We start from the raw sequence: 16,052 nt of genomic DNA, 5'->3' as shown, positions 1-16,052 counted from the left end.
TGAGCCAAGACTGCACAACTGCACTCCAGCCTGGGTGACAAAGTGAGACCCTGTCTCAAAAAAAGAAACACATTAACTGAAGCTAATCCGAGCCTTACAGGAATATAATAACCATCTGCCTCACTGCCTACCCTCCCCCCGCCTTTTTTTCCTTCCTGCTATTCTTTCTTCTTTAAATAAGGGAGTTCCCAAAACCCTCTTTGGACAAAGCACAGGTCGCTGATGCTCCTGTTACCTGTGTTTTTTCTCATGTAAATCCTCAACCTTGGCTAATAAACTTCTACCAATTGATATGTGCTTCAGTCACTTTTTGGTTCACACTTTGTAGGCTATATTATCTCTCTCTCTCTTTTTTTTTTTTTGATATGGAGTATCGCTCTGTTGCCCAGGCTGGAGTACAGTGCTATGATCTTGGCTCACCGCAACCTCTGCCTCCTAGGTTCAAGCGATTCTCCTGCCTCAGCCTCCCAAGTAGCTGAGATTGCAGGTGCCCACCACCACACCCAACTAATTTTTGTATTTTTAGTAGAGACGGGATTTCATCATGTTGACCAGGCTGATCTCAAACTCCTGACCTTGTGAACTGCCCACCTCAGCCTCTCAAAGTGTTGAGATTACAGGCATGAGCCACTGCGCCTGGCCTCCGGCTATATTATCTCAACTCCATTGTTAGAATGTAAAAGCAGCCACAAACAATAGTATAGAAATGAGAGTGCTGTGCTCCAATAAAACTTTATTTTACAAAAAAGGCTGTGGGCTGGATTTGAACTGCAGGCTGTAGTCTGTCAATCTCTACTTTAGAAAAACTCTTGCCAGGACACTTAAATCTACAAAATAACAAAGAAAATACTTTTATAAAAATAAGATGTGGAAAAGGGAAATCTTTTTTCTTTTAGCCCTAGAGTAAAAGTTGTCCTGGATCTGTATGAACAAAGCTTAAACACAAGTCTCAAAAATAATTAAAATGATACCAAGTAATCTAACTACATTCCAGAACAAAGTCCAAAATGATTTTGGAATACACCAAAATCCAGCACTAATACCATAAAATTTACAATGTCTGGCATCTAATAAAAAATTACCAAGAATGCAAAAGAGTAGGGAAATATGTCTCACAACAAAGAGAGAAAAAAAGAGAGAAATCAGTGAATAGAAACAAGTCCAGAAATGAAAAAGATAACAGAATTAGAGAACTTTAAGTAGCTATTATCAGTATGTTTTCTATGTTCAAAGAAGGAAAAGAAAAAGCACAAAAATAATGAAGGGAGAAATGAAAGGTAGAAAAAAATCACAAAGGAAAATTTAGAGATATAAAACAAAATATCTGAAAAGAAAAGTACATTGGATAAAATCAATAGAGATTAAATACTAAAGATCAGTGAACTTAACAGACATAGCAACAGAAATTATCTAAAAAAATTAAGCTCAAGGTCTATAAAGTTCTTCAAGAGGCTTCAAAACCTACAAAGTCTTTATGAAACAGTGACAATTCTATGGCTCAGCCTGATCCCCAAACAGTTCCTACTTAAATAGGTTTCTGTTGTTATGGCTTTTGTCTAAGTTATGAGATGTGTATCTTCAAATTTTTTCACGTGCCTACCAAAAAAACTAATTGTAGAAACTTGAGTTTAAAAAGAGTATCTGGCCAGGTGCAGTGACTCATGTCTGTAATCCCAGAACCTTGGGAGGCCAAGGCAGGCGGATCACCTGAGGCCAGGAGTTCGAGATCAACCTGGCCAACCTGGTGAAACCTGTTCTCTACCAAAAATCAAAAATTAGTGGGGTGTGGTGGCAGGTGCCTGTAATCCCAGCTACTTGGGAGGCTGAGGCAGAAGAATTGCTTGAACCTGGGAGGCTAAGGTTGCAGTGAGCAAAGATCACATTACTGCATGCCAGCTTGGGTGACAGAGCAAGACTCCATCTCAGAAAAAAACAAATAAATAAAAGAAAAAGAAAGAGAATATCTGTTGCTTTGCAGGTGGGAGGCAAGCAGAGAGGGGAAATTTGGCTGGAAGCCCGCAGTGCTTCTTCATCTATAGGAAGCAAAAAAGCACCACCAATCAAAACAAGGTTTTAAACTCAGTATGTTGAAGAAATATCTGCACTCTCATGTTTACTGCAGGGCTATTCACAATAACCAAGATATGGAACCAACCTAAGTGTCTATCAATTGATAAAGAAACTGTGGTATAAATACATAACTGAATACTATTCGGCCATAAAAAAGAATAAAGTCCTATTATTTGAGACAATATGGATGAACCTGGAGGCATTAGGTTAAGTGAAATATGTCAGGCACAAAAAAATACATGATCTCACTCATATGTGGAATTTTAAAAAGTTAATCTAACAGAAATAGAGAGTAGAATACTGGTTACCAGAGGTTGGGTGGTTAAGGGGAAGGGGAAGACGGGGATACACTGGGCAAAGTATATAGAATTACAGGCCGGGAGTAGTGGCTCATGCTTGTAATCCCAGTACTTTAGGAGGCCAAAGCAGGTGGATCACGAGGTCAAGAGATCGAGACCATCCTGGTCAACATGGTGAAACCCCGTCTCTACTAAAAATACAAAAAATTAGCCGAGCATAGTGGCGCGTGCCTGTAATCCCAGCTACTCGGGAGGCTGAGGCAGGAGAATTGCCTGAACCCAGGAGGCGGAGGTTGCTGTGAGCCGAGATCGCGCCATTGCACTCCAGCCTGGCGCCTGGCAACAGAGCAAGACTCTGTCTCAAAAAAAAAAAAAAAAAAAAAAAAAAAAATGCAATCAGGGGAAATAAAGATTCTGAAGATTCAGAGAAATGGCTAATCTCTGAAAACAATTTTTTATAAAAACCAGGAAAAAATTTCAAAAAATCATGTGGCATCCTCGATAGGATAAGAATCACAGCTGCTATGGGGATAAAAACAGAAAACCGTAGAGAATAAAAACAATATCATACAATGGAGGTGGGAGAAATGCAGACAAATTACAGGAAAACTAAAAAAATTAAAGCAGACTTAAGATTATTAATGAAGGCAGAAAAAAGCAAAACATGAACGTATAAAGAAAAAAACCTGTGAGGATCTCTGAGAACTACGGTAAAAGGACAAGACACAATGAGGAAGAAAAACAACAGTTAAGAAATATAAAGAGCTGGGCGCGGTGGCTCATGCCTGTAATCCCAGCACTTTGGGAGGCCGAGGCAGGTGGATCACAAGGTCAAGAGATTGAGACCATCCTGGTCAACATGGTGAAACCCTGTCTCTACTAAAAATACAAAAAATTAGCTGGGCATGGTGGCGCGTGCCTGTAATCCCAGCTACTCAGGAGGCTGAGGCAGGAGAATTGCCTGAATCCAGGAGGCGGAGGTTGCGGTGAGCCGAGATTGCACCATTGCACTCCCAGCCTGGGTAACAAGAGCGAAACTCCGTCTCAAAAAAAAAAAAAAAAAGAAAGAAATATAAAGAAAGAAAAGCCAACCTAAAGATTTTCACTGTTTCCTAAATGTAGCACACACTTAGGATTACCTGGTTTTACAAATTCTCTTACTTCCTCTGATTCTTTTTATTTATTTTTTGGCAATCAGTTTTTTCATGTTGAATCCCTCTGCTTCTAATAAACCACTGTGGTAGGCAAAATAATGGCACCCCCAAAATCTCCACACCTAATCCCTAGAATCTGTGAATATGTTACCTTGCAGGGCAAAAGGGACTTTGCAGATGTGATTAAGGTTATGGAGTCTAAAACATGGAGACCGGACTAAATTACCAGGGCAGACCCAATCTAATTACGTGAGTCCTTAAAAGCAGAGCACCTTTCCTGGCTGCCTGCCCTCAGAGATGTGACTGTGACGACTGAAGAAGCAACACAGAGAGATTTAACGCTGCTGGCTTTGAAGAGAGAGAAAGGGAGCTGCGAGCCAAGGAGGGCAGGCAGCATATAAAAGCTGAAAAGAAAAGAAAAGGGATGCCCCCTAGAGCCTACAGAAAGGATCACAGCCCTGCCGACACCTTGATGTTAGCCCAGTGAGACTCTTGTTGGACTTCTGATCTGCAGAACTGTAAGATAATAAACTTGTGTGATTTTAAACCAAGTTTGTGGGCATTTGTTATAGCAGCAATAGAAAACTAATGCCAAGAGTCTCTTCTAACCTTTTCTCTACCTTTAAAACTAAACTTCAAATTAATCTCTTCTGTGACGTCTTCCCTGGCTTTACAGGAAATAAATACTACATGTTTTTAATGTTCTCAAAGTACTCTAACGTCTACTATTGGGACATGCCACAACTATTTGACTGAAAAGTCTGTCTCTCTGTCTTCTAGGCTATACATTCTTCCTGGATATGGACTATGTTTTTTTTTCCTCTTTGTATCCTCACTGTACCAAAAAACAGGGTGCAGTAAATATTTGCTGAATAATGATACGAACAAAAACACTGTGTTCATGATGTATTGTGTTTTGCTGATACCCTATATTCAGAGTCTCATTTTATATATGTTGTACTACTGTTTTACAGTTTGTTTTTGAGACAGAGTCTTGCTCTGTTGCTCAGGCTGGAGTGCAATGGCGCAATCTCAGCTTATTGCTATCTCTGCTTCCTGGGTTCAAGCGATTCTCTTGCCTCAGCCTCCCAAGTAGCTGGGACTACAGGCTTGTGCCAGGATGCCCAGCTAATTTTTTGTATTTTTAGTAGAGACGGGGTTTCAGCATGTTGGACAGGTTGGTTTTGAACTCCTAACCTCCACTCATCTGCTGGCCTGAGCCTTCCAAAGTGCTGGCATTACAGGTGTGAGCCACCGTACCCAACCAGTTTGTTTTTAAAATATATATGTGAGTTCCACTGCTTCTTATCCACAGTGAAATAACCTAAAAGGCATTTTAAATTTATAGATGTCAATATTGTTAATACATAAATTTGTCTTCAGATATTTAAAAAATGACTGGGTGATGGAGAGGACACAAACTACAAGATAAGAAATCTGTTACTCTGTCACCTCTCAGTTTTCTCTGGGTCTCTTCAAATGTGAAATGAAGGTACTGGGTCTGATAGTCTCTTTGTAAATTCCCTATAATATCAGATTCAAAGGATACATGGTATAAAAAGTTTACAGAAGATAAAAAATGAGATAAAAATTGTTTACGTAATAAACAATTTTCACCTTTTCAAAAATATCTAATAGCACTTCTGAAATCTGAGAGTTTGAAATCTACCAGGGCATTCATGAATTCTGACATTCTCCATGGCTGGGGACTGCAAAGCTTACTTTGTATGCCTTAACATTTTACCATTTTCTTTATGCGGAAATGCTAAAACCCAGGACAATGTACTGAGAAAACCTAAGTAACTGCCACCATTATCGTTTGGGCAAATGATTAAATAGACAGATAGCTCAATCCATCTTACCTTCTTCAACTTATCTTCCCAATAGGAATCAGAAGATGAATAGTATGTAGAGAGGACAGAAAACTAAGATGAAATGCAGGAGTACTTACAATAAATAAAAGGTACATTCTAAAGCACGCTACATCCATAGCAGTAAAATATCTCAAGCTGTAAAAATGCTTTGGGGAAAAGAAGTACTGATTTTAAATTTACTTGTAGGGTTTCGAAGTTTAGCAGAACGTGCCATGGCAAGATCAAAGTGAGCCTGGTCTGCATTCTCACACAAATTGATGATTCGACACAGGCAATCCGCAGCAAATACTCGAGTAGCCCAGCGAGGGGCCACAAAGGGCTTTGATTTATCTTCTTCACCTAATGTGGTAAACATGGTATCATCATCCATCTCATCTTTCTTTTCAGATTCTTCATCTTTTCCGCTACTTAAAAGAGTTGCAGTACTCATATCTACAACAAGAATAAAGAATATAACAACCTCACATGAGCAAAAATGATCCTTTAAAAAGTTATTAATGTTAAAAATTTTCTAATTTTAAAAAAAGGTTACATTCTCACTCTCTGAAAAACAGTAAAACTAGAAAACTTTTTTTTAAAGAATCAAAAGCCAAGGAAAGAATAACACAAATTACTTTTATGTAAACTATATTTACATATTTCAATAGTTTTACATACTATATGTCACACTCTAGAGTAACCTGGGATTTTTATTAATGAAAATTTATTTTGAACTTCCAAAAAATTTTGATATACACTTTCCCAACAATACAAAAAAGCTCAATTTGTTTATAACATAATTTAACCTTCAACACTTTTATAGGGATTTGTAGGTCAAAAGTTATTACTTTTAAATCTAAGCTCAAATTTACATGTATGTATCTTTATACATATATCTGTATCATGTAACAGAAGTAAAACAATTTCCATTATTTTAAGAACACATATTAAATACTTACCACTAGAAGCTGCCAGGACATCTTTACAAAGCATTAGCCAATGAGAAAGTTTCTCTACTGCCAGTGAAGAAAGCATGTGTCCCAAAGTGTCATGAATATCAGAACATAATTTTCGATCTGTCTCCCGGTCTAGCATTCCAAAAAGAAGTCCCTCAAGACCAGTTTCTGTTATATTAACACCTTGGTGCCGGCAATGGATATCACTTCGAGAACTAACCCCAGGTGCAAAAGGATTGACATCTGAAAGGTAATTATTACAAATGAATTTGTATGGGATTTTGGTGTCTGCTATCTGTAACAGTTATGATAAAGACCAAGTCTTACATATAAATTCACAACAGCCACAAAACCAGCTAGCTATATACAATTTAACTACGGCCTCTAGTTTACGTATCTTTAGGATTATAATTTAATCTGGCAATTAGAGTAAAACCTTTAACTTCGAAACTAATTATTCTGAGATATTGTAAACAAATCTCAGGGAATGCTCATTTGATTCTAATAAGAAACAGTGTGGGAAAGAGACATACTGCTAAATATACTTAATAGGATAAAAAAACTGTTGCATTCTTTAGAAGAACAAATTGAAACTTATTCAATCTTATAGTTGAGATTTAAAAAATTTATAAACCCGGAACACAAACTCTAAGTGGATTCTACCCTAAAAATTCATTTAATAATTGGGAAAATCCAAGGCCAGGCATGGTGACTCACGCCTGTAATGCCAGCAATTTGGGAGGCTGAGACAGGTGGATCACCTTAGGTCAGGAGTTCAAGACCAGCCTGACCAACACGGAGAAACCCTGTCTCTACTAAAAATACAAAATTAGCTATGCATGGTAGCACATGCCTTTAATCCCAGCTACTTGAGCAGCCAAGGTAAGAGAATCGCTTGAACCTGGGAGGTATAGGTTGTGATGACCTATGATAATGCCATTGCACTCTAGCCTGGGCAATAAGAGCAAAACTCCATCTCAAAAATAAATAAATAACATATTTTGCAAATACTTTTCTCTATCTTAGCTTTTTTTTCTTATTTTTTTTTTTTAAAAAAAGAGACAGGATCTTGGTGATCAACTAAAAAAAAAAAGAGAGACCAGATCTCATTGTGTTGCCCAGGTTGGACTTGAACTCCTGGGCTCAAGTGATCTGTCTCAGCCTTCTAAGTAGTCTCAATTTTGTTCGTGGTGACTGACATGTAGATGTTCTGAAAATTTATATGTATTCAGAAGAGTTCCATAAATACTTCTGGTGATGTTTTCTCTCCAAAAAGTAATAATGTCTACTGTTAGATTTTATAATAAACTTTTTAAAATATTCTACAATACTGTATGTCTGTTAATAGAGTTATTTTTTTTGAGACGAAGTTTCACTCTTGTTGCCCAGGTTGGAGTGCAATGACGCAATCTCAGCTCACCACAACCTCTGCCTCCTGGGTTCAAGTGATTCTCCTTCCTTAGCCTCCCAAATAGCTGGGATTACAGGTGTGCGCCACCATGCTTGGCTAATTTTTGTATATTTAGTAGAGACAGCGTTTCACCATATTGGCCAGGCTGGCCTCAAACTCCTGACCTCAGGTGATCCGCCTACCTCTCGGCCTCCCAAAGTGCTGGGATTGCAGGTGTGAGCCACTACGCCTGACCCAACAGAATTCTTATGCTATGCTAAAATTGAAGTTATTATAGCTTCTAGGCATTAGAAAACTTTCATAAGTAAAAATTTTCTCTCATAATAGGTGAAATATCTCTGTCAATTAAACTCTTAAAAAGTTTCCAAACTACCTACACCCAGATATCAGAAGACTAGCTAGGAATTTAAGCTATACCTAAAACCCACCAGAAAAGCAGAAAGAACTAAAGAAAGCAAAGATCAACTTTTTGCTACCAAACACCTACTAACATTTCATAGTTTTATTGACTACTTTAGTCTTACCTTCTCAGAAAGAAATTATGTCACAAAAGGTTAATTACCATCAAAAACTGAAAACCTTCAGGTGCCCCTAAAACATCCTCAAGAAATGGCAGAAATATTCTGATACTAAATATTATTCAGTTTTTTAAGCTGCAAATAATTGTTTTCTAAATGTAGTCACTCACACCTAACTTTTCACTTATTTACTTACTTACCTACATTAGGAGACATGGTCTTACTGTGCCACCCAGACTGGAGTGCAGTGGTTTGATCACAGCTCACTGTGTAACACTGAACTCTTGGGCTCAGCCTCAGCTTCCTGGGTAGCTAGGACTACAGGTACACAACACTATGCCCAGTTTGGAAAATATTTTAAAAAGCAAAAATGCAAAATTGCCAAGAAAGCCACAGTGGAATTTTTAAAGTGATAATGGTTTTATTTCAAACAGGAAGACATTTGGCCATATTTCAACACAAAATGTTATTTGATAATTAGTACTTATTTGAAATATAAAAGTATTTAAACAAAAAAGAATATTGACGAATAATATAACTTACTGGCACTACTGCTCTCTTTGTCGCCTGCATTTTTGGCCAGGCTCATGGCATATTCACAAACTTCGGCTGCTTCTCTTTGTGCAAGTTGCCGAAGACATGCCACAGCTGCTCGTCGAAGTAACAAATGGGAACTACATAAGTGAACCTGTAAACCATAACAATGTTAGGCAGTTTCTCTTTAAAAAGCTGTAATTCTTTAATCTTATTTGCCTAACGAATATATAGGAACACCTTACTTGTGAAGATGTTCTTCATTTAACAACTTTAGTTGTTTAAAATATAGTCAAATGATGGCTTTTTGGGAAAATACTACTAATAATAACATATAAAAAATATGTTTCTAACCAAAATAACTGTCCCAAGATCTGTGCTCTAAAGTTCATGCAATATACTTAGATGAAAATCTAGAAGGATCTTCTGCAGATCTTATTTTACACATGGTCCTACTCAACTTTGTCATCTAAATTTTTTAAGTATATAGAGCTCAAATATAGTGAATGAAAAGTTAGGGGGCCAAGCACACCATTATATTTGAAAACAGGTTTTCAAAGGAGGTTATTTATTAAAGTGAAAAAAACCAAATCAAGTAAATATAATCACCCAAATCAAGCAAACATAATCACCTGAAAAAAAAGGAAAATGGGGCATTTTGGTACAGACGTTTTTTCATCTGAAAAGTCACTGAATATAGTACACTCTAAAACATAAAAGCGTAGAATGCAGCATGGCAAAAAAGTTAAGAACTCAGGCACAGCTGCCAGACTGGGTTTGAACCCTGGCTCTGTCACTTATTCCTGTGACACCTTACACAAGTTACTTAGCCCCTCTGTGCCTTGATTTGCCCACATGTAAGGTGGGAATATTAGCTCTTCACAGGAATATGGCGTAAATAAGTAAAATGGTTACAGTGCCGGCTGGCACATGGTAATTGCTGAATAAATATAAGCCATTATAATTATTACTATAAATTTGACTTATGAAGAAAATATTAAATTATATTCCATGTGCTTTTTTTTTTTTGACATGGAGTCTCGCTCTGTTACCTGGGCTGGAATGCAGTGGCACAATCTCAGCTCACTGCAACCTCTGCCTCCCGGGCTCAAGAGATTCTCCTGCCTCAGCCTCCTGGGTACACGGGACTACAGGCATGTGCCACCATGCCCAGCTAATTTTTTTGTATTATTGGTAGAGATGGGGTTTCACCATGTTAGCCACGATGGTCTTGATCTGCTGACCTCATGATCCGCCCGCCTCAGCTCCCAAAGTGCTGGGATTACAAGGCATGAGCCACTAGGCCTGGCCCCATGTGCTGCTTTTTAAGCAAAGAAGTAATATGTTTTAGAAAGAATCTCAGACACAAATGATGGGGATGGAGAAGAAAAGGTGTATGGAATATATCTCCTCTTCATAATGACAGAGAATTTATTTTTAGGCTATTAATATAGCATTTGTAACTCAAGATATACCTGCATAAAATGCATAGCCCATGAAATTTATACCAAGTATTAATAAAAATAAAGTATAACTGAGAAGAAAAAAATCTGACAGATTTTTGTCAACAAAATAGTTTGGTTATTTGTCTTTCTGTTGGTTTTGTTTTTTAAGACAGGGTCTGACTCTGTCGCCCAGGCTGGTGTGCAGCGGCACAATCACAGCCTATTGACTCTTGGGCTTAAGAGATCCTCCTGCCTCATTTTTTGATTTTTTGTAGAGACAAGGTCTCACTATATCGATCAGGCTGGTGTGAAACTCCTGGGCTCAAGCGATCCACCTGCCTTGGCCTCTCAAAGCACTGCACTGGGATTACAGGTGTGAGCCACCGCGCCCAGCCAAGAAAGTATTTTATTTATTCCTCTTTCTAAAAATAAAGACATTTTGGAACTTTCAAATACTCCATAATTAATTAGAAAGCTCAGGCATGATCACATCAAACAGAAAGAACAAGTCACTTAGTCTCTTGGAGTTTCTGGCCTTTTTATTTTTACAGTGGGGGACAATATCTAACCTACCTATCTTACACAACTGCAGAAAGATTCAAATGATAAAACATATATAGAGAACATCACAAAATTTTAATTTAATAACAATTACAGAGAACTGTAGCTAAGAAAATATATTCCACAAGTGTTGACTGGCAAAGCCAAAGCTAAAGAAATAAAACACTTTACAAAGTGTTTTCAAAAACTCCATTGCAGTTATTCTCAGGTATACTTGTCTTTTTCATTTTAACGTCGGTGAAATTAATGCTATCTTTTAGTCCGTGTATTATTGAAAATATAATCCTATCCACTCTGAACTGTAGGGGTACCATATGCCGCAGTCATGAGTTATGTGACTGTGTATGTGTGAATCCAATTCTGGACACTCCACTGTGTTCCATTTGTCTACCTGCATATACTTGCAATACTATCCTGTCTTTCTTACTGGAGCTGATGGTAAATCTTGATAGTAAGTACAGTAAATCTTCCAACTTCACTATAAGCCCTTTGCATTTCCGTATTAAGTTTAGACTCAGCTTGTCAATTTTTCCAAAAACACCACTCTTCTACTCCATTTAGCTTCTGTGAACAACACAATGTCTACTTCTTCTTTAGTCTCTCTAACTGCTTCTACATATTTTTTGCTGACTCCTTTTCTCTTCTAAATTTTATAAGTTGGATTCCTCAGTCAGCACTCTCTCCTTGGTGATCACGCCTACTCCTAGATCTCCATTTTCCATATAAATGTGTATGCCTCCCAAATTTACCTCTTTAATAGACCTCTTTTCTGAGCTCCAGGCCCACATAATTATCCACGTGTCTAAAACTGAATTAATGATATCCACTCTTTCCAGCCTTCCTCCTCCAATGGTGCCAATCTCAGGAAATTACATTACTATAGTCAAGTCAAAAACCTGGGCCTCATCCTTCTCCCTTTCTCCCTACTATGCCCCACTGAGAGCCAATTAATGAACAAAACCTTCATCCTAAGTATCACTAAAATCCATTGATTTCTCCCCATTCCCTTACTACTTAGAGCAAATCATTATCATCTTCTTTCTAGAATACTATAATTCTTACCCTGTAGAGTCCACTCTCTGTCACGCAACAAGAACAAAATGTCAAAAGTGAAAATCTGATTATGTCACTCCCCTGCAGAGAACACACCTTCTAATGGTTTCCCACTGCTTGTAGAATAAAGTCCAAAGGTTTTATATACATAGAAAGTCTGGGCTGGGCGCGGTGGCTCACGCCTATAATCCCAGCACTTTGGGAGGCTGAGGCAGGTGGATCACGAGGTCAAGAGATCGAGACCATCCTGGTCAACGAGGTGAAACCCCGTCTCTACTAAAAATACAAAAATTAGCTGGGCATGGTGGTGTGTGCCTGTAATCCCAGCTACTCGGGAGGGTGAGGCAGGAGAACTGCTTGAACCCAGAAGGCAGAGGTTGTGGTGAGCCAAGATTGTGCCATTGCACTCAAATCTGGGTAACAACAGCGAAACTCCGTCTCAAAAAAAAAGAAAGTCTGCACAATCTGTCACCTGGTTAGTTGTCCAGCCCCATCATTTCCCCCAGGTCCCATGTCTCCCTCTTCTCTCTCAGCCTTAAACACACTAACTTAACTAATTGGCCCTTTAAATGTATGAGAGCCCTTCCCATTTTATGGCCTTTTGCATATTTTTCTTTCTGTCTAAAAATAAATGCTGTTTACTTCAATATCGTGCCCTTTGCAAACTAATTCCTATTTATTCTGCAAATCATACCTTAAATATCTTTTTTTTTTTGGTGAGGGAGTTTTGCTCTTCTTGACTAGGTTGGAGTGCATTGATGCAATCTCAGCTCACTGCAACCTCTGCCTCCTAGGTTCAAGTGATTCTCATGCCTCAGCCTCCTGAGTGGCTGGGATTACAGCCACATGCCACCACATCTGGCTAATTTTTGTATTTTTAGTAGAGATAGGGTTTGACCATGTTGCCCAGGCTGGTCTCGAACTCCTGACCTCAGGTGATCTATCTGACTTGGCCATCCCAAAGGGCTGGGATTACAGGTGTGAGCCACTGTGCCCAACCTTAAATATCGCTTTTTAATGAAAATCTTTTCAGAATGTTGGGATTATGATAAGCCTCCTGCTATATGCTCTCTCATGCTCTCCTACAGGCTTTTATAACACTTATTTATAAATAATATTTTTCCATTTTCCTTTGTAAACTATAAACTTTACTATGAAGAGGCTTGATGCTGTCTTATCCACAAATGTATCTTCAGTACTTGCATGGTTCCTGACATATAGCAGGCTATCAATAAGTATTTGATGAATGAATCAATTAAAAATTATAAAGATAGTGCCGGCTCACGCCTGTAATCCCAGCACTTTGGGAGGCCGAGGCGGGCAGATCATGAGGTCATGAGAGTGAGACCGTCCTGGCAAACACAGTGAAACCCCATCTCTACTAAAATATTTTAAAAATGAGCTGGGCGTGGTGGTGCGCATCTATAGTCCTAGCTACTTGGGAGGCTGAGGCAAGAGAATTGCTTGAACCCGGAGGCAGAGGTTGCAGTGAGCTGAGGTGACAGAGTGAGACTCTACCTCAAAAAAAACAAAACGAACAAACAAAAAACAATAAAAAAATTATAAAGATAGCAACAGATCCTCAGAAGTATGAATCAAGCTTTAGGAAATAAAATTCTGAGTGGGAAAAACTAAAAATGCGACATAATCTTAGTGAAGAAATGAACAGTTCATCAAAATATTTTTTAAAAGAGAAAACCAGTGAATAAATGAAGTCATAAAATGACAACTGAAGCTCAAAAAACAAACAAGGATCTAGTATTTGATATCACAAGAGGGTGACTATAGTCAATAATAATGTACATTTTAAAACAACTGCATTTGTAACACCAATAAATGATAAATGCTTGAGCTGATGGATACATTTACTCTGATGTGATTACTATATACTGTATGCTTGTATTAAAATACCTCAAGTACCCCAGAAATATATATACTATGTACCCACAAAAAAGTTTTTAAAATGTAAAATAAAATACAACTTAAAAACCAGTGAATGAAATAGCTCTATACTTACACAAAGACTAGGAACAAGACTAGACAGATTGACATGTCGGGGTGCAAACATGTGAAGCTGCTGAAGGCAAGATATGGCAGCTGCCTGAACAAGAGAATCTGAATGGTCCTGTGTTATTGCACAACCCACCAAACAAGACGAACGAATTGTAGAAATTGTTGCTCCATTCCCTAGCGCAAAATGAAAGAAAATATAAAACAATTATTTTATTAGTATCACCAAAAGCATTCCTAGTAAACAATTATCTTCTAAATAACCATTCTATCCAATTTCTATCCTCCTCTTCTTCTTTTTTTTTTTTGAGATGCAGTCTCAATCTTTCACCCACGATGGAGTGCAGTGGTAAAATCTTGGCTCACTGTAACCTCTGCCTCCTGGGTTCAAGCGATTCTTGTGCCTCAGCCTCCTGTGTAGCTAGGATTACAGGCGCCTGCTACCACGCCTGGTTAATTTTGGTGTTTTTAGTAGAAATAGGGTTTTGTCATGTTGGCCAGGCTTGTCTCAAACTTCTGACCTCAAGAGATCCACTTGCCTCGGCCTCCCAAAGTAGATTACAGGTGTGAGCCACTGTGCCCCACCATTCAGACTGTTATGAAAACAAAAAGTCTGCAACATCCACAGAAATGATTTCAAAAATGACTACATTTGGACAATAATGCATCTCTCCTGGATTTAGCTACATTTATATTTATTCCCCAATAAACTATACTGTCTTTTAAAACCAGTACTGTTTTATTTAAAAGAGCCAGAGATGATCTCTCATTCTTTGGTTCTCTGTTCAACTAATATTATCATACTTCCACTGTATAATAACTTTGAATCCTGTTTTCCTAATAAGATTAATGTTAATTTTCAGAGAATTAATTAGGAAAGATGAATTTTTCAATCTGTATTATATTGAACTATATAACAGTATTATATACTGTCTATGTAACAATTCAAGTGACTTAAACTTTTTTGATAATGTAATTTTATACGTCTATAGGTAAACAAGGAAATCATAAAAATCACATTAGAGCTACATTCTAGTTTTATATGCATTGCTTTATCATTATCACCTTAGAAAATACTTGATAAACACCTATGCTTAATCAAAGGCACATATTTATCCTCTTCACATCCCTGTGACATTCATAGAAGAACCATTCTCACTTTCCCAAAGAGGACAATGGGTCTAAAAAAGAGGCTTGTTTAAATCACCTATTTTTCCCTGTAATACCAGCATCTGGAGAGGCTGAGGTGGATGAACTGACTGAGGTCAGGAGTTTGAGACCAGCCTGGCCAACATGGTAAACTCCATCTCTATTAAAAATACAAAAGTTAGCTGCTTGAACCCAGGAGGTAGAGGTTGTAGGAGGTGGAACCAACATCACACCACTGCACTCCAGCCTGGGCGACAGGACAAGACTCTGTTTCCCTGAAAAAAAAAATCACATATTTTTCAATTTCCAGCATTTTCTTTAAGTCCTTTTCTTTTTTCTCTCTTTTAAAAATATCTGTCAAAATGGAAGCAACATAGCATAGGGATTAAGAATGCAGGCAATGGGCTGGGTGTGGAAGTTTGCACCTGTACCCCAGCACTGTGGGAGGCAGAGACGGGAGTGGGAGGATTGCTTGAGGCCAGGAGTTTGAGAACAGCCTGGGCAACATAGCAAGACCCATCTCTTAAAAAAAAGGCCAGGTGTGATGGCTCATGCCTTTAATCGCAGCACTTTAGGAGGCTGAGGCGGGCGGATCACAAGGTCAGGAGTTCAAGACCAGCCTGGCCAACATGGTGAAACCCTGCTCTACTAAAAATACAAAAAATTAGCCAGGTGTGGTGGCATGCACCTGTAATCCCAGCTACTCAGGAGGCTGAAGCAGGAGAATTGCTTGAACCCAGGAGGTAAAGGTCGCAGTGAGCCAAGACTGAGCCACTGCACTCCAGCCTGGGCAACAGACTCAAACAAACAACAACAACAAAAAAATGTGGACAACGGAAATTGATCTGGGCTTCACTTCTTACTCCAAATACTCGCTAGTTTCCAAAACCTTGTAAAAGTTCTTAACCTCTCTCAGCTTCAGTATTTCATCTGTAAATTGTAAATAATATCAATCTCTGGGTTGTTATCAGAATTAAATAATGTATGTTAAAAGCTCAACCCTCTAAAAACATATATAATAAATGACAAAAAGAGAAAA

The 16,052-nt window shown here is 38.3% G+C and overlaps 1 protein-coding gene across 22 annotated transcripts in view; it reads right to left on the bottom strand.

Annotated features, from left to right (window-relative positions):
- The window catches only part of HEATR5B (HEAT repeat containing 5B), a 111,833-nt gene that overhangs the window by 50,490 nt on the left and 45,291 nt on the right, over window positions 1-16,052 (bottom strand). For all 22 annotated transcript variants that reach the window (XM_035272809.3, XM_078349492.1, XM_035272810.3 and 19 more), the window contains 4 exons: window positions 13,872-14,041; window positions 8,805-8,949; window positions 6,336-6,575; window positions 5,578-5,829 (listed from right to left, as the gene is read on the bottom strand). In XM_035272809.3, the coding sequence (XP_035128700.1) occupies window positions 5,578-5,829; window positions 6,336-6,575; window positions 8,805-8,949; window positions 13,872-14,041 (807 nt within the window). The remainder of the gene's footprint in view (window positions 1-5,577; window positions 5,830-6,335; window positions 6,576-8,804; window positions 8,950-13,871; window positions 14,042-16,052) is intronic.

The sequence above is a fragment of the Callithrix jacchus genome, chromosome 14, assembly GCF_049354715.1.
Source record: "Callithrix jacchus isolate 240 chromosome 14, calJac240_pri, whole genome shotgun sequence".
Taxonomy (NCBI): domain Eukaryota; kingdom Metazoa; phylum Chordata; class Mammalia; order Primates; family Cebidae; genus Callithrix; species Callithrix jacchus.
Note: the sequence above shows the minus strand (reverse complement) of the source record. Positions and strands in the feature narration are given on the sequence as shown.